This window comes from Scyliorhinus torazame, chromosome 6 (assembly GCF_047496885.1).
Source record: "Scyliorhinus torazame isolate Kashiwa2021f chromosome 6, sScyTor2.1, whole genome shotgun sequence".
NCBI classification, from domain to species: domain Eukaryota; kingdom Metazoa; phylum Chordata; class Chondrichthyes; order Carcharhiniformes; family Scyliorhinidae; genus Scyliorhinus; species Scyliorhinus torazame.
The window spans coordinates 285,936,789-285,959,536 of record NC_092712.1 but is presented as its reverse complement, the minus strand read 5'-3'; the positions used below and the strand labels follow the sequence as shown (position 1 = coordinate 285,959,536).

At 47.6% G+C, this 22,748-nt stretch overlaps 1 protein-coding gene across 1 annotated transcript in view; it reads right to left on the bottom strand.

The window, feature by feature from the left end:
• Positions 1-2,995: 2,995 nt before the first annotated feature.
• Positions 2,996-22,748, bottom strand: part of dap (death-associated protein) — a 93,014-nt gene continuing 73,261 nt past the window's right edge. The window contains exons 3-4 of the mRNA XM_072509786.1: positions 10,823-10,868; positions 2,996-3,317 (exon numbers count right to left, since the gene is read on the bottom strand). Of these exons, the coding sequence (XP_072365887.1) occupies positions 3,198-3,317; positions 10,823-10,868 (166 nt within the window). The 3' untranslated portion in view covers positions 2,996-3,197. The remainder of the gene's footprint in view (positions 3,318-10,822; positions 10,869-22,748) is intronic.

The window sequence follows — 22,748 nt, the reverse complement described above, 5'->3', positions numbered from 1 at the left end:
CCCAGCGACACTTCTGCGCGGGCCCCTCTGGGTGGCGGTAGTGAGGTGCGCGACCTCGAACCAGAGGGTGCTCTGTCCCAGCCACAAATTCTGGAGAAAGCATTGAGGGACAAGGGGTCACCCTGGAGGGGCCTCCAGAGATAGAATCTCCCCGGCGTGTGACCCTCTCCCCCACAAACGGCGTCAATCCAGGTTCCTTTCCATCGATGTCACGCCCGAAAGAAAAGAGGCGGGGGGGATAGTGAAGAAATCCCAGCAGCTGCCGCTGTCTCCCGAGCAGGGTGTTTTGGGGTCAGACAGGACCCAGTACAATTTAGCACCCCGGACTTGTTCAATTTCTCAGGGGAGGGGGTCAGCGATAACCCCTGGCTTCTTAGGTTCTTAGCGGGTTATGGTTTGGAAGACTCTGTGTCCCAACCGCTGTCTTTGGGCACCTCTACCGCCATCCCGGACCTGTTTCCGGAGTTATTTTTGGTGTCTTCCAGTGACCAGGCGGCGGGGGCGGAGCAGGCATCTGCACCACTGCCTCCCGCTGGCCCAGGACCCCGGGAGGAGCCTGAGGAGATCCCACCTGTCGATGATCTCGGTGGCGGGATCAAGGCAGCCCGAGTTGGTCGGTAGGCCCGTGTCGCCCGCCGCACTCAGTGTGGTGAAGGATTCGGGCCCGGAGAGCGAATGTCCAAAGGCTGTCAGCCGCCCAGTGTCGGGAGCGCAGGGTGCACGAGACGCTCTGTAGCGGGTCTCACTCGTGCCTGACACTATGTCGCCACTCACCCCCTCTGGGGAACTCCCAGAATCTAGCACATCATATTGAAGGTTCTTTTGTTTTTCTAAATCTGTAGATAGTTCAGGCAGTGCCCTATTGGGCCCCCGCTTCACCACCACTCCGACTCCCTCCCTCCCCACCACCGTCCTTTCCCCTCTTCCCCCCCCCCTCCTTTCCCTTCTGTTGGTAAGAGGCGAGGGTATCTGGTCTCTCCAGCACAAAGTTTAGTGCTTGTACCATTTGATTTTTGTAGAAACATGTTGTGAACTGTTTTAATAATCAGAGTACCCCCCCCCCCCCCCCCCAATACATTGGTACTAAGGGGAGGGTACCCTGTTTCTCCAACACAAAGTGAGTGTTTGTATCGTTTGGCCTTGTATATATTTTTAAATGTTTTAATAAAATGATATGCCTCACAATGCTCCTATGGAGCATCTTGGGACCTACGCATTAAAGGTGTTATATAAATTGCCGTCGTTGACAGAAGTAAACAATCCCATCTCTTCCTTCTTGAATTGGCTGCAGCCTTTGACACAGTTGACCACACTATCTTCCTCCAAAGCTTCCCTCATCGCCCCGCTGGGTGGGCCTACGCTCACCTGGTTCCATTTGTATCCATGTAATCGTAGTCAGAGTGTCAATTGCCAATGGTTTTTCTTCCCATTCCCTCACCATTAATTACTTTAGTGTCCCCCAAGGATCTAGCCTTCGTCCCCTCCTATTTCTCAACTACATATTGCTCCTCAGCAACATCACCCAGAAATACAGCATTGATTTTCACATGTACCGTAACGATAGACAGCTCTACCTCTCGACTGCTCCACTGTCATTAAATTATCAGATTGCTTGTCTAACATCCAGCACTAGATAAATAGAAATCTCCAATTGAATAATGGCAAGACCAAAGCCATTATCTTCAGTCTCTAGTACGAATTCCGTTTCCTAGCTACCAACTCCATCCCTCTCCCTGACAACTGTTGGACGCTAAATCAGACTGTTCAGAATCTTGTTATATTTGACCCTGAGAGTGGCTTGACACCCACAAATCCACGCTATCACCAACACGACCTAATTCCACCTCCATAACATTTACCAACTCTAACCCAACCTTAGTTCATAGACTTGACTATTCCAATGTACATCAAGCTAGCCTTCCACATTCTACGTTCAGTAAAATTTAGGTTATTCTACTGCCCACTCCCTTACACCACCAAGTCCTATTTATCCATCACTATTGTGCTCGCCTACCAACCCTGGTTCTCAGTTAAGCCATGCCTTAATTTCAAAAGTTTAATTCTTGTTTTCCACGTGACCTCATCCCTCACTAGCTCTGTAATCTCCTCTAGCCCCCCAAACCTTCTAAGATATCAGCACTCCTCTAATTCTGGCATCTTCAGCACCCCCCTTTTAATTGCTCCACTATTGGCATCTGCACCTTCAGTTGCTGAGATCTTAAGCCCTAGAATTCCCTCAATTAACCTTTCCACTTCTCTGTCTCTCTTTTACTTCTTTAAGACACTCTTTAAAACCTACCTCTTTGACCTAGCTTTTGGCCAGCTGTCCAAATATCACTGTGTGTGATTCAGTGTCAATTTTTGCTTTATAATGCTCTTTTGAAGTATCTTAGGACATTATTATATTAAAGATGCTATATAAATACAAGTTGCTGTTGTGGTTGGTGTCGTGGACAATATCCTTCAACCAATATCACTGAAAAGCTACACACACATGATAGTTCTTTTGCACATTCCCAACAAAGTGAAGTCCATTTGTGCCTCACGTTTCTCTTAAGTCACACTACAGTCGCACACTAGTGGACATGACATTACCCATAAAACAAGCCATTAGAAAAGTGGTCTTGGATGGTTCTTCTTGCTATCGATGCAGGTGTGCACATATCTAAGTTTGCCAGATTCCGATAACTGGAGCTCCAGATCCTGAAAGGAATACTTTAATTTCACTTACTTTTAGTTACCTTTTGAGTTTACTTCTGGCAGAGCAATGTCCTTAGTTACACCTTCTACAAAAATTCACAAGATGTGCACCGAGTCGCAGTGTGAAACATGCTAAATTTGTCCATTACGTACACGCATGTGCCACACACAAAGGCACACACCACATATGTGCATGTGCGTGTCCACAAAAACACACATGCATGTGTGTTGGACATATCTCCATTATTCTAGGTGCAAAGATTTGTCTATTATTTCTGAAATACCAAAAACAAAATAGTATCTCAGGTACCAATTTAATTAAAAAATGGCTATTATTTGTTCAAATGTGCTTCAACACGGTTTACAAAATTTAAAACCATAGCTCCGTTCCTAAAAGCAAAAGGAAATTTGCTTCAAATATCAGAAATTAGGAGTCCAACAGATACATCGACACATCCCAAAGATTTCTGTATATTCATTCCTACAGGTCACATCCTTCACTTGCGAGGTTGGTGGATGGAATGGTTGATCTGATGTGCAACAGGTAGTTTCTCCACTGATGGGTAAGGCTTCTGGTGAGCAACCTGAGCAGCAGCTGGAGGAAAGTCTTTGTCCCCCTGTGGCAGGAATGATCAAGGCACAATTAGTCTGTATCGAACACAAGGGAAATAAAAAGAAAAACAATCCTATCTTTCTCTAAAGACTCATGGAGAAAAACGACCAGTCTTCCAGATAGCGTCTTTCTCAAACTCAGCAGATCCCAAAGACCTTTTACAGCAAATGAAGCACTTTTTGAAGTGTGGTCGGTCACTGCTGCATCTAGGTCTATGCACCGTTGGTCAATAACTGTTAATATCCATGCCAAACAAAAGCTATCAATCAAAAACTGTTGACATTTTCAACTTGAGTTAGCCTCAGCAGCTTTTTTGAGATGGTGGGAGTCCCAGATTTCTACTACTCTCTCGTGTGAAAAACTGCTTTTGGGATCACCACTAATGATTCAGTTTGACTTTTCAGTTATAACCCTTGTTCTAGATTTTCCCACAAGAGGGAACAGTTTCTCTCTATCTAATCTATTATCAAAGACAGCACCCTCCAACAGGACAGCACTCTATCCGTTGTGCACTAGGGGTGCCAGCCTGAATTATGTGCTGAACTCTCTGGAACAGGGCTTGAACGCACAACATTTTGACTCAGAAGAGACGAGAGTCCTACCAACTTAGCCATGGTTAACTTGTTTCTCATGAGAAAAAAAAGGGAGGGCGGCATATGGCACAGTGGTTAGCACTGGGACTGCGGCGCTGAGGACCCGGGTTCAAATCCCGGCCCTGGGTCACAGTCCGGGTGGAGTTTGCACATTCTCCACGTGTCTGCGTGGGTTTCACCCCTACAACCCAAAGATGTGCAGGTTAGGTGGATTGGCCACGCTAAATTACCCCTTAATGCAAAAAAAATAATTTGGTACTCTAAATTTATTTTTAAAAAGTGAAAAGGGCATACTGGGTGCTGCTGTGAGTAATCACAGAAGCCACAGTTCAGCAAATTAACTCGTCTTTAGATTACAACGGTGGCAATGGAGTTCTCCATTGAAAAAACTTCTCCATTGGTTGCAACTCACCCAGAGGTTATGAAAGGTGTTACGTAACTGCAGTTTCCCTTTATTTTCATCCTGATGACCCTTCCCCATTACTTGACAATTAAGTCGCGTAATCTACCCTTGGCTATATTTTCACAGCTCCACTCCCAGGTTCGATTCCCGGCTTGGGTCACTGTCTATGTGGAGTCTGCACGTTTTCCGTGTGTCTGCGTGGGTTTTCTCCGGGTGCTCCGGTTTCCTCCCACAAGTCCCCAAAGACGTGCTGTTAGGTAATTTGGACATTCTGAATTCTCCCTCTGTATACCCAAACAGGGGCTTTTCCCAGTAACGTACTTGTGACAATAAAATCAATTATTATTATAGTATATAATTTCCCAAACATTGGTGAGATAGCAACTGTGCAATTTGGACACTCAAAAGGTTGGGAAAAGAGGCACAGTAATTGATTTCCAGAAGTTATCAGGGGCTAGAAGGGGTTGCTTCCTGTTATAAGGTCAGTTCAACCTGGTTTTCCCCAATCTTCCCAACAACGTCAAAATGAGATACTGGAAGAATCCCCACGTGGATATAACTGGTAAATAACTCCAGGGTTTCATTTCTAAATTAAGGGATGTTACATGATGAAATCAGGGCAGTATTTGTATAACATCAATGGGACTTTTGTGGTGAACTGTACCACCCTCATAGTTTAGAGATAACATCTAGTGGTGAAAATACAGTACTGCAGCATAACACAAGGGAAATAAAATGAAAAACAATCCTATCTTTCTCTGAAGACTCATGGAGAAAAACGACCAGCCTTCCATACAGCGTCCTTCTCAAACTCAGGAGATCCCAAAGACCTTGCAGCATAAAAATACTGTAGGCACTACCTTGGAAAGTGCCTGCTTGACTCCTGAATATTTAAAAACCCTTAAGGATAGTTTAGGATTGCCATCTGCCCACATCTTTCCCACCAGAAGAGGTGAATTTCTCTAATGGAAACTGGCTGGAAGGTTTAACCTGTAATATCAAGTCAGCTCGTTTATTTTCAGCCCACTGAGCTAAACATCCCCAAAGTTTCCCTTGCCTCTCATTTCTTTCCACCTCTCTTCACGCTCTCTACTTGTTCACCTTGTCGATGAAACCCACCTGCTGCTTCCCTGATACTATTCCCACCAAACTGCTGAGCGACTTCCCATCCTGATCCCGCTCTCTTCAGGCATCAGGTCCCCCATTTCCTTCAAGTCTGCCATCATCACCCCTGTCAGTAAAAAAAACACAACTTCTCTGTGCTTGCAAGCTGCCACCCCATCTCTGACCTCCCTTTCCCCTCCGAAGTCCTTGAACGCGATTTCTGCTCTGCCACAGAACCGAAAGGATCAAAGTCACAAGTTACACATTGCGTGACTGTGACCATGAGAAAGCCTCCTCATCCTCCATGACCTGTCAGGCACCTTAGATATGATTCACCACATCCTCCCCCAACATCTTTCCACCATTGGGTGAAGCACTCACCTAATTCCAATTGCGTCTATCCCGTTGCAGTCTAAGGATGATCTGCGAAGGCTCATCTTCCCACTCCTGCACTGTTATACCCCAAGGATCTGTCCTTAGCCCCTCCTATTTTTCATTTGCATGCTAGCCCTTGATCACATTATCCAAAATCATCTCAGGTTCTGACAACATCTAGCTCTACTTTACGACCATATCTCGACATTCCCACTGCTTAAGAGCCCTGGAATTACCACCCTTATCCCTCTCCGCCACTCTACTTGTCTTTCATTTAAGATACTCTTTATAACCAGATCAAAGAATCTCTACAGAGCAGGAGGCAATTCGCCCCATCAAGTCTGCACCGACCCGCTGAAAGAGAACCCTACCTAGGCTCAATCTCCTACCTAACCTACACATCTTTGGACAGCAAGGGGCAATTTAGTATGTCCAATCCAGCCAACCTGCACTTTTTTGGATTGTGGGAGGAAACTGGAGCATCTGGAGGAAACCCACGTAGACATGGGAGAATGTGTAAACTCCACATAGTCGCACAAGGTTACATGGTAGCACATTGGTTATTAATGCTGCCTCACAGCACCAGGGATCCGGATTCAATTCCAACCTTGCGTGAATGTGTGGAGTTTGTACATTCTCCCCGTAGGTTTTCTCCGGGTACTCCGGTTTCCTCCCACTGTCCAAAGATATGCAGGTTAGATTGATCGGCTCGGCTATGCTAAATTTCCCTTTAAGTGTCCAAAAGGTTAGGTGGGGTTACTGGGTTACGGGGATAGGGTGGGGGTGTGGCCCAGATAGGGTGCTCTTTTGGAGGGTTGGTGTGTACTCAATGGGCCAAATGGCCTCCTTCCGCACTGTAGTGATCCTATGATTTTAAAGCCGAAATTGAACTTGGGTCCCTGGTGCTGTGAGGCACCAGCGCTAACCATTGCGTCACCCACCATTTTGGGTCTGGTGTCCTCATAGCTTGGTGTCATATTTTGTTTGATAGTACTCCTGGGACATTTTAATATGTTAAAGGCTCTATGTGAACGCCAGTTGTTGTTGTTACAAGTTATACATCCAAAGCAGTTGCGTGCATCCTTAGTCACCAACTAATACCAGCAGCAATGGTGGGTGGTGTAGTGACTAGGAATCTCCACACTGCATGTTCAAGGGCAAGTGCACACAGTGTCCAGGGACAGATTTAGAAGAGAATTTCCTATTTCCAAGCGATCTCAAAATAACAAACCAATGCACGTAAACCAAAGCAGAATAAAAACTAAGGGGCCATAAATATAAGATCGCTATTAAGTCTAAAGATCTTAAAGATAAGGATCCGATGGAGTGTGGGTCGTATAGGCCCATATCACTTTTAAACGTGGACGCAAAGATATTGGCGAAGGTACTGGCGGGTTGGCTGGGGCCTCCCGAAGGTGATAGGTTAAGATCAGACGGGGTGTTTTAGAGGGAGGCAGCTCTTTTCGAACATTAGGAGGGCATTGAACGTGGTTATGGCACCGGCGGAGGGGAAGGAAACAGAGGTGGTTGTGGCATTGGACGCCAAGGAAGCGTTTGAGCGGGTAGAATGGGGGTACTTGATGGCAGTTCTAGAGAGGTTTGGAATTGGACCCAGGTTTGTGGACTGGGCAAAGCTATTATATAAGGCGCCAAGGGCCAGTGTCCACACAAACATCAGCTCAGAGTACTTTCCTCTCCATCGTGGGACTAGGCCGGGATGTCCTATGTCACCCCTGCTGTTTGCACGCGCGATTGAGCCATTGGCCATTGCATTAAGAGGTTCGGGGTTATGGAAAGGGATAGTGCAGGGGGGGGGGGGGGTAGATCATAGGGTGTCCTTATATGCCGATGACTTGTTATTATACGCGTCGGAACCAAGTGTGTCAATATGGGGAATACTGGAGCTGCTTCGGGTGTTTGGGTCTTTCTCAGGGTACAAATTAAATCTAGACAACAGTGAACATTTTGGGGTGTCTCGGCCAGGGGTGGGCCAGGGGTGGCGGGTGCTGCCATTCCGTAAGTCAGGGTCTCACTTTAGATACCTGGTGGTGCAAGTTGCTCGAGATTGGGGGGGGGGGGGGGGGGGGCGGCTCCGTTGGTGCAACATTTCTAGTTTGGTGGGGAGGGTGAAAGCTGATCTGGCAAGGTGGGATGGTCTCCCTCTGTCATTGGCAGGTCGGGTACAGGCAGTTAAAATGTGCTGCCGCAATTCCGGTTTATTTTTCAATGCCTGCCGATTTTCCTGCCAAAGGCATTTTTAGAGAGATTGAAGGGATGATTACCTCATTGATATGGGGAGGGAAGGTTGCCAGAATTAAAAAGGTGCTACTACAGAGAGGAAGGCAGCAGGGGGTTTAGGTCTTCCGAACCTGATGTATTATTACTGGGCGGCGAATGTGGAGAGGTACGGAGCTGGGTCAGAGGGGTTGATTCCCAACGGGTCAGAATGGAGGAGAGTTTGGGGAGGGGGTCGGGATTGAAGGCGCTAGCGACAGCACCGCTCCCGACGGCCCCGGGGAGATACTCAGGGAGTCTGGTAGTAATAGCTTCATTGAGAATTTGGAAGCAGTTTCGACAGCACTTGGGTTGGGGGCAGGGTCAAGGGAAATCCCGATTCGGGGGAACCATGGATTTGAGCCAGGGAAGTGGGATGGAAAGTTTCGGAGATGGGAGGAGAAAGGAATTAGGACACTGAAAGATTTATTTCTTGGGGATATCATTTTGCAGGATTGAAGGAGCTGGGAGCGAAGTATGGGCTGGAGCAGGTGGAAATATTTAGATACATGCAGGTTCGAGACTTTGCCAGAAAGGAGATACAGAGCTTCCCAGTAGAGCCGGCTTCCACATTGCTGGAGGAGGTGCTGACGACATGGGGACTGGAGAAGGGGGTAGTATCGGCGGTTTACGGGGCTATTTTGGAGGAGGAGAAGGCGCTGCCAGAAGGGATAAAGGCAAAGTGGGAGGAAGAGTTGGGAGAGGATATGGAGGCGGGATTCTGGTGTGAGGTGCTCTGGAGGGTGAATGCCTCCACCTTGTGTGCGAGGTTGGGGCTGATACAGCTGAAGGTGGTATATAGAGCGCACCTTACAAGGGCGAGTATGAGCCGGCTCTTTGAGGGGGTATAAGATGTGTGTGAACGTTGTGGGGGGGGGCCCCCGCAAACCACGTTCATATGATTTGGTCCTGTCCAAAGCTGGAGGATTACTGGAAGGAGGTATTTAGGGTAATCTCTAAAGTGGTGCACGTGAAACTGGACCCGGGCCCTCGGGAGGCCATATTCGGGGTTTCGGATCAGCCGGGATTGGAAACGGGCACGGAGGCAGATGTTGTAGCCTTCGCCTCATTGATCGCCCGAAGGCGGATCCTGTTAGGGTGGTGATCAACCTCTCCACCCTGTGCCCTGGCGTGGCTGGGGGACCTGCTGGAATTCTTAACGCTTGAAAAGGTCTAAATTTGAACTGAGGGGAAGGATGGAGGGGTTCTACAATTCTTGGGCATTATCCATTATGCACTTTCGAGAATTGGATCACATCGAACATTAGGGGAGGCGGCTGGGAGGGTTGCGGGGAGGGGGACTGTGTGTGTTAATGGTGATTATGGGTGATTCCGGATTCCTTTTTGTCATTTATTTATGTTCACATGCGGGCTAATGTTTGGGGTTTGGTGGGAGGATGGGATCATTGTTACTGATATGGGGATTGACATTACATTCATTACTGATTATTGTTTATTGTTGGGTGTAAATTTGGGAGAAAATGTGAAAAAGGAGTAGAATAAAAAATATTTAAAAAAAAAAAAGTCTAAAGATCTTGTGGCATACTGGGTAGCATCCCTGCCTCTGAGCCAGAAACTCCGGATTCGACTCCGACTCCAGGGCTTGATGACCATGGAAGGTGTGTTCACAATGTGGTCAAATATGGACTGATTTTCGACATGTCCCCCAATACACCTCTGGCAGGTGATAGCAGCAGGAGTACCTCTTGGTTAGCTATGCTTTGATGTGAAGTGACATCCCTTAAGCTACAGCCTCGGGCGACAAGCTAGTGACCTGTTCCAGGAAAAGTCAGTTAAGTAAATAGCAGTAAGCATGTGTTTTGTTTGCTTCATGTGTCTCTAGGTGCAGGAAGCGCTTCGATCAAGAAGAATAAATCTAATAAAGAATTCATTTAAAAAAAAACAGCTTTGCATAGGGAGTGGTTAGAATGCAAAATTACCTGACGAGCAGCTAAGGCAAATGATATGGACGGCCTTAAAGGGAAAACCTGATCAAGTACATGTGGGAAAGGGAACAGAACCATTGTAAACAGCATTAGAGAAGTAGGGTTGGAATAGGTTTGTGTGGCGTATGAAGACCAATACGTCCAGTTGGGTCAACTGTTTTCGACCCCCAAATTCGATTAATGTTACAGTACAAGCAATAGAGGAAGCTGAAAATGCTGGAAACTTTTAACAAAACATAAAACCTCTGGAAATACACAGTAAATCAGTCTGCAGATCGAGAAGGATACAAAACATTTGCGGCGGCACAGTGGTTAGCACTGCTGCCTCACAGCACCAGCGACCTGGATTCAATTCCAGCCTTGGGCCACTGTGTGGAGTTTGTATGTTCTCCCCGTCTCTGCGTTGGTTTCCTCCGGGTGCTCCGGTTTCCTCCCACAGCCCAAAGATGTGCAGCTTAGGTGGATTGACCATGATGAATTGCCCCTTAGTGTCCAGGGATGTGCAGGTTAGGTTGTGGGGCAATAGGAATAGGGTGGGGTGGACATGGGTAGACTGCACATTCAAAGGGTCGATGCAGACTTGGTGGGCCAAATGGTGTCCTTCTGCACTGTTGGGGTCCTATGATTTCGGGAGTGGGGTCTGTGGCAATGAACAAAGGGGTCAGCCTCAGAAAGTTCAACCATTTATAAAAAAACTTTCTGTCTGCTGACAGACCAACTGCATATTTGACCAGCTCCAAGATTTTAAAATCCCTTTGTATATAAAGGTATGAATCACTCCTCAATAAAATTGTAGAAGTAGATTGTGTCTTACCCTGGCGACAGCACCAGAGATGATGATTGGCACGGTTGGTTTAGGGCTGAAACAGAGAAGAAAGAGTTAACATATGGCTGTGCGAATTGGAATTGTTATAACCTGACATTTATTGGACATAACAAAACAAAGCTCACTCAACATAGTAATTCAGCGGAGCCCAATGCTGCAGAAAATCCACAAAGACAGCAACATTTGGAGAAAAGCATGAGGCTTAAACAACAATCAACATTACTGACGGCAGTGGCAACGTTCTAATAGTGTACCTGTCACTTTTTCACTCAACATCACTTCAAAAAAAAGTGATTTATAATCATATTCCTTCAGTTTACCCACCCCCCACCCCCCAAATCCTTGGAATCACTTTTGCAAGTTTTTGATATATTTCGTATCTCCCACCTCACCCCACAAGTCAACAGGTCACAGGGTGAAAGAAGCAGGCTGGAACTTAGCTGTCAATTCGTTCTCCTGAACGAAATAAATTCGGACAGGAATCCCGGAAGTGCAGGTTGACTGAGCATCCTTTCCATTTTTGAACAGTTTCCCACCTGACAACCTCATTGATTGACAAGCTGGCTGCCCCTGCTGAGACACACGGGGTTAGGTAAGTGTGGCATCATGGAGGAGGGGCGTGAGAAAAAGAGGAGAAGAATTGTCTGTCTGGGCGGTTTTGCGCATCACAGGGAGGGGATTGGGAATAGGTCAATCACGGCATGCGTCATGCATAGGTTACTTTTTGGGGTTTGGGGAAATGCTGCTGAGCTTCTGGCCCACAAACAGTTAAGGAAGGCTTTTACGTCATGAATCTAGCCTTTCCCACCTCCTTTTACCTGCAGTAGTCCTGGTGCACAGAAAGCCTACCTCCATTGGTTAAAAATAAAAACGCTCTCAAAATGGGAACACGGGGCTGGATTCTTGTGCTGATGCCGGCATGCGAACAGCCAGAAAAAACTGCGCCACCGATCCTCCATCTAGTGGTGGGCTAGCAAGCACTCAGCGTTAAGCCCCCAGCTTTACCTGTGGATACAGCCAGAGAATTGCCGGGTCCATGGCCGCGCAACATAGCGCCGGCCGCGCATGGACCCGGCCTGCCAAAAACTGCCCCCCTTTGACCAGGCTCGCCACCCCCGGCCAACCTCCCACTAGTGCCCCCAGCCCCCGCCAAAGCCCCCTCCTGCCCGCGGAACGGCTCCCCTCTGACTGTGGCGGTGCTAGACTCTGTCCGCAGCCGTCACGCGAGGTTCCCGAATGGTGTGAGCACACGGGCCCCATTCCGTCGGGAAGTCGGCCCATCGCAGGCGGATATCAGGTGAGGGCCTCGGGTGACATCCTGAGACCGTACGTATGGCGTGCGGTGTACTCCCAGAGTACGCAGTTTTTGAGGGGGCGGAGCACCGCAAAAGCGCCGCCTCCCCTGATGTGGCGCAAACGGGAATTCTCCGGCCGATTGCTGAAAGCGATTTCGGTGTCGGTGACCGGAGAATCCTGCCCAGGGTCTCTTAAACATTTATAGTGGCCTCCAGAAATGGGAGTTTGGAACTGGGTGTGAGAATTTAAAAAAAAATTCCCATAACCCACCCATGCCTAAATTCTGCCCTCAAATCTTTAAATCAAATTTCAAACTTTTGACACAACGGTTCTGTCTATTTGTAAATGGGAGGGAGGAAAGAGGAGGGTTTTGACAATTGTTAATTGACGTAGCAGCTGCTGAAGCAGTGTCCTGGCACACAGCTCCTCTGACATCATTTCAGGATGTCCTTTGCCAGTACACTTTTGGGGGTGGATGATTAATTCACTGCAATACCTGTCAGAGAGATAGTTCACATTAGCTTCCAGGAGGCTTGCACAAATCAACTAAGGCATTTAAATTTGTTAAACCATTTGAAGTAATCACTGAGGCTTCGAAGGATGGACATTACATCAGGGAGTCTCGTAACCAACCAAGCTTAAAACACATTTGCAAAATCCAAATGTACTCTAGCTCTGAATTAGCAGGGGGCATCACGGTGGGGCAGTGGTTAGCACAGCTGCCTCATGGTGCCGATGTCCCAGGTTCGATCCCGGCTCTGTCCGTGTGGAGTTTGCACATTCTCCCCGTGTTTGCGTGGGTTTCGCCCCCACAGCCCAAAAGATGTTAGGGTAGGTGGATTGGCCACGCTAAATTGCCCCTTAATTGGAAAAAATTAATTAGGTACTCTAAATTTTAAAAAAAACTCTGAAATAACTGGGAGGACAGGCGTGCTAACATTAGTGTACTTGAAGGAGTCAATAACACCAGCATCAAGGCCATGTTGATCCAAAACCGCTGGGCCACCCATACGCTTAGGATGTCAGAGTCCTGACTGCCAAAGCAAATCTCCTTCACCCAGCTCAAGGAAGGATCCCGAAAAAGAGGATGACAAAGGAAGCTCTTCAAAGAAACATAGACATCAATGCCGGGGAGACCAAGGAGGTGACAGAGTTCCATCCTAAGCACTGAAATACCCGGAATTTGGATCACACATTTTACCACACTATCATTCCTGGGGCTTTTATTAGCACTTGTCTTTAAATTTGTCTTGGCAAAATTTGTGAGAATGAGGCCTGGCAGATGATGCACTCCGATTGTCTCTAAGCAAATTCGATTTTCTCCAGCCAATTCACAAGCAAACACAAAGCTAACATTTTCCCCCATTCCGTGGACCAGCAAACATTCTAACTGAGAAGGGAGAAAGGCCAACCTCATTGGATGTAAGGACTCAATATGTCTTTTTAAAAAGTGAACTTTCTATCATTTTTCCAGCCGCTTCTTCCACCATTTCCACGGCAAGTGAAGCGTGGCGAACGGAAAAGAATTGCTAACATCCTCCTTTCAGCAGTTATATTCTGTACCCAAAACACACTGACAGCGAGCACAGCTGTTTATCACACACACACAATCTCAGCCGTCATTATCTCTCTCTCTTTTGAGTGACTGACTGTTCTTGTAATGTAACAAGGCATATTCCAACACGTCAATGTTCTCAGTGGCTCAACGCTAAGATGTTTGCTCAGGGAAACTTCAGATAAATCTAAATCAACTTTTCATAGAATTGAGAGCACAGAAATAGGCACTTGGCCCAACTAGTCGATGCCAGTTATTATGCTCCATGAGTTGCCCCTCACCCTACTTCATTTAACCCTATCTGCATATCCTTCTATTCCTTTCTCCCTCACGTGTGTATCTGGATTCCCCTTCAATGCTTCTATGCTATTTACCTCAACCACTCCTTAAGTAGCAAATGCCACATTCTAACCACACTTTCTGAAATTCCTGTTGGATTCAGATACATTATATTTGTGGCTCTTAGTCTGCCCCCCCCTCCCCCCCCCCCCCCTCCAATAAGAACTAGCTTCTCTTATATCTTATCAAAATATTTTAATTTCTTTAGAATTATTAAGGAGTTTATGTATATATTTCCCGTCTTGTGCTAATTTAGAACAGGCTGCAGAATGCTCAGCTCTCTCGGTCGTAAATTAACAATAGAGATTGATTGCTATGATTAGTCACCCGTCCCACTATTGTTTCAGCAGGAAGGTTACATCACAAAATATACGTGTATAAAAATAGCGAGGCATGAATACCCCCTTTTGAGGAAGCATTTGTGGAAGTGTGTGAGGCTTTCACTGCAGGCAAGACTCAGATTTTTCATCAGAACATTAGACAAAGGGTAATGCTCGCATTATCTGGCCCAGACTGAAGATTTGCCCTAAATGCCCACCGCTTTTCAGTTAAATGATGCAATGCCTTTTTAATATCTATGTTTACTAGGGTACAGGATCTCACACAGCCCCTTTAGCATTTCACTTACTCAACAATGTCCTGGACATTGGCCACTCATGACTTTTCCCTTTGAAGTTCCTCTTCCACTGGACTATAATTTTTACTGCCAGATTACGTGGCATTCTGACATCCTCGCTGTTCCACCATCATCCCCGGGTCATCATTGGAGTTCCCGAAGTAAGCACCTTCACCATAGACACTGTGAGCGGTTCAAGTATGTGGTCCACTGCCATCTTTCCACTAACAACTAGGATGAGCAATAAATGCAGCCAGCAACACTGATCCCGAAAATGAATGAAAGCAAAACTACTCAATATATTTATCTGATAACTTATTCTGTGTGTTCACACAGGATTGAAGACTAAATGGAGCTAACGCTTCTAAGTATGGACGACTCTTTTGTCAAAGTCACCCGACTCGAAACGTTAGCTCCCTCCTCTCTCCACAGATAATAATAATCACCTTTATTGTCACAAGTAGACTTACATTATGAAGTTACTGTGAAAAGCTCCTAGTCACCACATTCCAGCACCTGTTCAGGCACACAGAGGAAGAACTCAGAATGTCCAAATTACCTAACAGCACGTCTTTTGGGACCTGTGGGAGGAAACCGGAGTGCCCGGAGGAAACCCACGCAGACACGAGGAGAATGTGCATACTCCACACAGTGACCCAAGCCGGGAATCGAACCTGGGACCCTGGAACTGTGAAGCAACAGTGCTACCCACTGTGCTGCTCACATGCTATCAGACCTGCTGAGATTGTCCAATATTTTCTGTTTTTGTTTCAGGTTCCAGCATCCGTAGTAATTTGCTTTTATATTATTGAAGACTAAAGCTCTTTAGATACCAGTGGCCTTCGGCTGTTTTCTTTTCTGAAGATGTGTTCCCAATCTACTGGTATCTCCCTCGTGCTTTATGACAGTCAATAGTTCACAAATTGTGGAAGAAATGGGGAAAACATTTTCAGTTGCATGAGAAGTCAGAACTGCATTGGGCTAGTGAAGGATGCGGAAGGACATCCACGGTCTCTCTGTGCTGCAGGGTTAATTTGTTCTGAATGTTTTTTTAAAGTTGCATTTATATAGTGGGCGGAATTCTCCAGTCTGCCAACCATGTTTTCCTGTGCAGCACCCCCCCCCCAGCAGCAGGATTCTGCTATCCGCCAGCCGGCCAATGGGGTTTCCCATTGTGGCCGTCCCACGCCGTTGGGAAACTTGTGGGCGTGGGTGCGTTGCCGGCGGACCGGAGAATCCGCTGACGGAGAATTCCGCACAGTATCTTTTCCTCAGCATGTGCAAAGTTCTTCAAAGCCAATGAAGTATTTTTGAAGTTTAGTTACTGGTGCAATACAGCCCCTCTATGACTCAGTAATGAAACACTCATCTTTGTTGATGTTTGTGAATGTTTGGAGGATGTAAATGTTCTGAGTATTAACTTTTGTGTTTATCCTTCCTATCAACCCTGTTTAAAGTTCTTGCCTCTTACCATGCCCATCGTCACTTTAAGAATTTCCTGCGGGAATGTTTAGTAGCTGCAGCTGTGCATTATCGCAGGCTGCCCATCCTAACTTAATCACAGTTCACTCTGATTTCTTCACTTCTATCTTAATATCAATCAACAGAAGGAGATGGCAATTTGTCCAAGATTGTTGGCCGAACCTGAATGAACCAAGATCAATGAATGCAGGAAACTGAGGTCAAAGCCCGAGAATTGTTCCTGCTACATTCGGGCCTGATCCGGAGGCGATTAATTTGCGACCCAAATTTTGTTAACAGCCCTTACTTAATGTCCTTTACAAATACAACACAATGAATTTGATAAAGAGGAAATTTCCTTGGGTAGAATTTTAAGGTTGATGAGTGATTGGCCTTCGCCACCCTGAGAGTCAGAGCATAACACAGTATCGCCGACTCTTGGCAGCGCACTACCATTTAAAGCTCACTCGAGCCTTGATTGGGAGTGGGCGGCATGTCCGTCCACCCTTGGAAGGAAGGCCCACCTGTGAGCACTATCAGCCAACCTGATTGGCCGACAACTCTCTAATCTGTCCAGGCATACCATTGCAGTGGCCAGAAGATTTTATTGCAGTGCTTCGACAAAGAGTCACCCAGACTCAAAACATTAGCTCCCTTCTCTCTCTCCAGATGCGGTCAGACTTGCTGAGATTGTGGCGCATTTTCTGTTTTTCATTACTGCAGTGCTCTGCCTGGAACTAAGTCCCAGGACCGATCTCAAGGCAGGTAAGTCCTGGGGTGAGAAGGTAGGGGATGCCCTAAAAGTTTGAGGGGGGAGGGGGGGGGGGGGGGGGGGGGGAAGGGGCAAGACAGAACTCCAAGCTCCCGGAGGGGAGGGCGCCCCAAAGCTGAAGGGCCCACTTATAGGTGAGAGGGCAGGTTTCCCCTACTTCTGAACCCGCCCTTGCGGGGGGGGGGGGGGGGGAAAGCAAAAATCCTGCCCCTTGTTTCTATTTGGGGTTTCGCTTCACCAGGTTGCCTTGCGCAACGCCACATTCTAACTTTGTTGCCATGCCCACTCTCCGGGCCGGGAGTGCATGGAATGAAAAGAGATGTGTTTTGATTCGTTAACAGAAGCACATACAGGGTGAATGCTAACTGGAGAAAGGATGGACATTTGAGAGTGATTAGCAAGCAGTAATCTTATTAAAGGGTTTGAATGGTTTCATAAACTGTCTGAGGGGGAAACTGGAGAAGTTCACAACCATCCACTGAGCCCACACTGCTGCATGACCATCACATCCTTGGATCATTTCTCTCAGTTATAGCCTGTAGTTAGTGGACTCTTTTATGCCTATTTGCTTCTTTTTGTTGGCATGAAAACATCCAGGGTTAATTAAGAAAAGCACTTTGTCTGAACTTTTAATTAAAACAGTGGTCGAATCTTAATTAACATAATTAGTGAGCTCTCTGCGCGCCATTGAAAACAATTCAATCTTGAATAAATGTGTGCCTGGAATCATGTCTGCTGAGAGTCTGTGGATACAAACAATAAATAAATGAGTTGCTGACTAAGGATGGCTGAATGCGGTGAAATTAGACAGGCAATCATGTTCCAAATTAAGCCAGTATTGGGGTCAAAGAGAAATTTGTATTTATACTTCTGAGCCATCTCTTTGTTTGTTTATAGAGATGAAACAGATTGTGTCTTGCAATCAGTCGATGTTTTTGTTGACACTTTTTATTAAAGTGCATTTTAATTATTCTACCCGCTTGGAAAAAAAAATCTGACCATTAATGTTAGTCTGTTTTTAAAATAAGGCCAATTTGAACCTCACATCCGTGGGAGACCGGGGCAGGAATCAGGCCCGGGAATTTACCTATGGACCAAGGAACCCATGACAAGCGGCTCATACATTCTAAGTGCAGCTCCCCACCTGAGGCGAAATTGTGCATCATTTCATAAGTCTATTAAAAGAATAAACTCTTTTGTTTAAAAGTAACAAAGTCTAACATATTGTTTTTTGGACACAGAGTGCCAAAAGGAATCAGGCAGTACCGCCTACTATCCAATAGAATGGAAGTGGCTGCCATGTAATCCTCTGCACGTCAACTTCACTGCTGTCAGGCTGCATAACTGGTAACTCAGCTTAGTTGATGTAGCCAGAGTGCAAGTCTAAGAACCAGACGAAGAAAATGAAGGTTGCTATTCGATCAGCTAAAAGGATAATGGGAAAAAGAATCACAGACAATTGTGGACGTAATAGGAAAAGCTTTTACAGTTGTGTGAAGAGTCAGAGCTGTCAAAGACTCCGCTGGGCCCCGTGAAGGATGCTCAAGGACAGGTTACAAAGGACTCACTGGGTACGGAGGGAACATTAAATGAATACTCTGCATCGTTCTTCACTCTTGAAGATGATGCTCGACTGTTAGTATTTAATCATTTTAATAATTAACACAGATGGATAACAATGTGGGATTTATACCACACCTTTAACACAGCAAAGTGCCCCAAGGTCCTTCAAATGTGCAATGAAAAATAATTACTCGGCCACTTAGGGAGATGACCAAAGGTTTGGCTCAAGATATTTGTTTTGAGGAGGACATGAAATGGGAGAGAGAGAGGCAGAGAGGTTAAGGCAGAGAACACCAGGATTTAGGGTCTTGGCTGTTGAAATTAAAACTGCGAGCTGTGATGTGATTAAATTCAAGGTTGCTCAAGTGCCCAGGATTGGATATTTAACAGGAATTATGGCACTTGGAGGTCACATTGGGTTTTAGATAGGACCAAGAACCTATTGGTAGATGGAGCAGACAGACCAGGTGATAGCCACCTGAGCAAGATGGGAAGTGTGGTGTGCAAGCTGTTCACCTTTTTTAATAGTTCACTGCACTTTGGGATGGTTCTAACATGCTGGTAGGAGGCTAAAGTAGCTCACATCTTTAAAAAGGTGACAAGACTAACCAAGGTAACTATAAGCCCATTAGCTTGACATCAGTAACGGATTGAAAATCCCTTATCCAAAATGCTTGATTTCGGAATTTTTCGGTTTTCGGAATTTCAGATAAGGGATGCTCAATCTGTAATAGGAAAGGTACTCGAGGATATCATTATGGTTGCAATATATGATTGCTTGGATAGAGAGGGACATTTTAGTGGCACCCAACATGGTTTCATGAAAAGGAAATGGGAGGGATTCTCCGTCCTGCCACACACCCGCCGGCAGCGGGATTGTCCGTCACGCCAGCCAGTCAATGGGTTTTCCCATTGTGGGCACCCCCATGACGTTGGGAAATGCACGTGCGTTAGTGCGCTGCCGGCGAAGCGGAGGATCCTGCCAACGGAGAACCCATGTCTTTTAAATTTGGTTGTACTTTTTTGAAGAGGTCATGAAGATGGTGGGCACGATTTAACGGGAAAAAAAACCCCAGAGTCCGTTTTTGGGTGCGTTTAGCAGGATGTTTACCAGCGGCCGTAGCACCGAGAAACACCCAGCTATTCAACGGCACTTTGCCGTTTCTTTTGGCCTCGCCACGGAACACCCCTTCGAGGTCACACTTACATAATTTCCTGCACAGATGAGCTCAGCTCACCAATGCAGGAAGAATGCTCGCGGATCGAGGGCCATTTATAAAGGCATTGTCCATCTTTCACCACAGCAGGGTAGAACAATGGTTAGCACAGTTGTTTCACAGCTCCAGGGTCCCAGGTTCGATTCCCGGCTTGGGTCACTGTCCGTGCGGAGTCTGCAGTTCTCCCCGTGTCTGCGTGGGTTTCCTCCGGGTGCTCCGGTTTCCTCCCACAGTTCAAAGATGTGCTGGTTAGGTGGACTGGCTACGCTAATTGGCCTTAGTGTTCCAAAAAAAAAGGTTAGATGGGGTTACAGGGATAGGGTGGAGGGGTGGGCTGAGGTAGGTGCCCTTTACAAGAGCCGATTCAGACCCGATGGGCAAATTGGCCTCCTTCTGCACTGTAAATTCTATTATTCGATGATTCTCCCCTTCAGCATCCCCGCCATGGTCCCCGGACCCCATCACTACACCCAGGTTACTTCTTCCGTGGTCCCAGTGCCCTGTCCCCCCCCCCCCCCCCCCCCCCCTCACCTCTTGAGGACAATGCACCCTGGGCCTGGGCAAGCTGGCACCCGGGCACATCGGCACTGCCAGCTTAGCAGTACTACCCAGGCACCATGGCAGTGTGTGGCACCCCTGTTTGTGTGGACGCCGCCCGGTCGAGGCCTCGCTGGGGAGGCCGTTAGTTTCTGGGCCCTGGGAGAATATGGCACAGACATATTTAAATTAGCCTTTTTGGGCGTGTTCCAGATTGCGACGTCTCACGAGGTTCAGTTGAATCTTGTGAGATGTCTCAAGTGTCAAGAATCTCGTAAGATGGGCAGCACAGTGGCGCAGTGAGTAGCATTGCTGCCTCACGGCGCTGAGGTCCCAGGTTCGATCCCGACTCTGGGTCACTGTCCGTGTAGAGTTTGCACATTCTCGCCGTGTTTGACCCCACAACCCAAAGATGTGCAGGCTAGGTGGATTGGACACGCTAAATTGCCCCTTAATTGGAAAAATGAATTGGGTACTCTAAATTTATTAGGAAAAAAAAAGAATATCCTGAGATTCAACAGCCTTTTTGCGTCACCAAGCCGGGCAGGACGAGACGGGATTTATATTTTTTTTAACAAATGTTTTATTAAAGCTTTTCCAACCAATATTTTTACATAACAAAGATAGAAGTACAAATAATAATAAAAATAAACAAGAATTATTAAACAGAACAAGGTGGGTGTTGTCTTCATATAAAACTTACATTATATCAACAGTCCCCCCCCCCCCCCCCCCCCAGGATGCTGCTGCTGACACTTACTGCTCCCCGAGAAAGTCAAGGAAAGGTTGCCACTGCCGGGAGAACCCCCATCAAGGACCCTCTCAAGGCGATCTTTATTCGCTCCAGGCTGAGGAACCCCGCCATGTCGCTAACCCAGGTCTCCACACTCGGGGGTTTCGAGTCCCTCCACATTAACAAGATCCGTCTCCGGGCTACCAGAGAGGCAAAGGCCAGTACCTCGGCCTCTTTCGCTTCCTGCACTCCCGGATCCTCCGACACCCCAAATATCGCTACTGTTGGACTCGCCTTCACCCGAGTGTCCAAAATCCTAGACATCACCCTCACAAACCCCTGCCAGAATTCTTTAAGCACCGGGCATGCCCAAAACATATGGGCATGGTTCGCCGGACTCCCTGCACATCTCGGGCACCTGTCCTCCACCCCACAAAACTTACTCATTCTTGCCACCGTTATATGCGCCCGATGCACCACCTTAAACTGAATTAAACTGAGCCTGGCACATGATGAGGAGGAGTTCACCCTGCCCAGGCCGTCGGCCCACAGGCCCTCATCCAGCTCCTCACCCAGCTCCTTCTCCCACTTGCCCTTCAACTCCTCCACTGAGGCTTCCTCCACCTCCTGCAGCTCCTGATATATGTCCGACACCTTCCCCTCCCCTACCCAGATGCCAGACACCACCCTGTGTTGGATCCTACGCGGGGGCAGCAGCGGAAATATCCCCACCTGTTTTCTAAGAAAGTCCCAAACCTGGAGGTACCTGAACGCATTCCCCGGGGGGGCAGGCCGAACCTCTCCTCCAGCGCCTGCATGCTGGGGAAAGTCCCGTCTATAAACAGGTCCCCCATCCTCCTAATACCTGCCCTATACCAGCCTTGGAACCCCCCATCCATCCTACCTGGAGCAAATCTATGTTTATTCCGTATCGGGGTCCACACAGAGGCCCCCTCCTCCTGCCTGTGTCTCCTCCACTGCCCCCAAATCCTCAGTGCCGCCGTCACCACCGGACCTGTGGTGTATTGCACCAGTGAGAACGGCAGCGGAGCCGTGACTAGTGCCCCTAGGCAGGTGCCTTTGCATGACGCTGCCTCCAGCCACCCCCATGCCGCCCCCTCCTCCATCATCCACTTCCTAATCATGGCCACATTGGCCGCCCAATAATAGCTGCAGAAGTGTTCAGCAAGTCGAACACCGCTTGAAGTTTCCGGCGTTCGTTTAGCAGCCCCTCTTCTGGGGCCTCCGCGTATCTCCTGTCTACCCAGAGTGTCTCTCCCACCAGCCTCTCCCTCTCCGTCCTCACCTTCTTCTCTCTGTGGGACCTGATGGAGATTAACTCTCCCTTAACTACCACCTTCAAAGCCTCCCACACCACTGCCACCATTACCTCCCCTGTGTCATTCACTCCCACATAGTTCTCAATGCTCCTCCTTATCCGCCCACACACCTCCTCATCCGCCAGCAGCCCCACATCCAGTCCCCAGAGAGGGCGCTGACCCCGCTCTGCCCCCAGCCACAGGTCCACCCAGTGCGGGGCATGGTCTGAGACCGCAATGGCCGAGTATTCAACCCCCTCCACCCTCGGGATCAGCACCTTACTCAACACAAAGAAGTCTATCCACGAATAGACTTTATGGACGTGGGAGAAAAAGAACTCCTTTGCCCGTGGCCGTGCAAATTCCACGGGTCCACCCCCCCAATCTGGCCCATGAACACCCACAGGGCCCTGGCCACCGCCAGCCTCTTTCCCGACCTGGACTTGGAATGGTCCAAAATCGGGTCCAAGACCGTATTAAAGTCCCCTCCCATAATCAGGTTACTT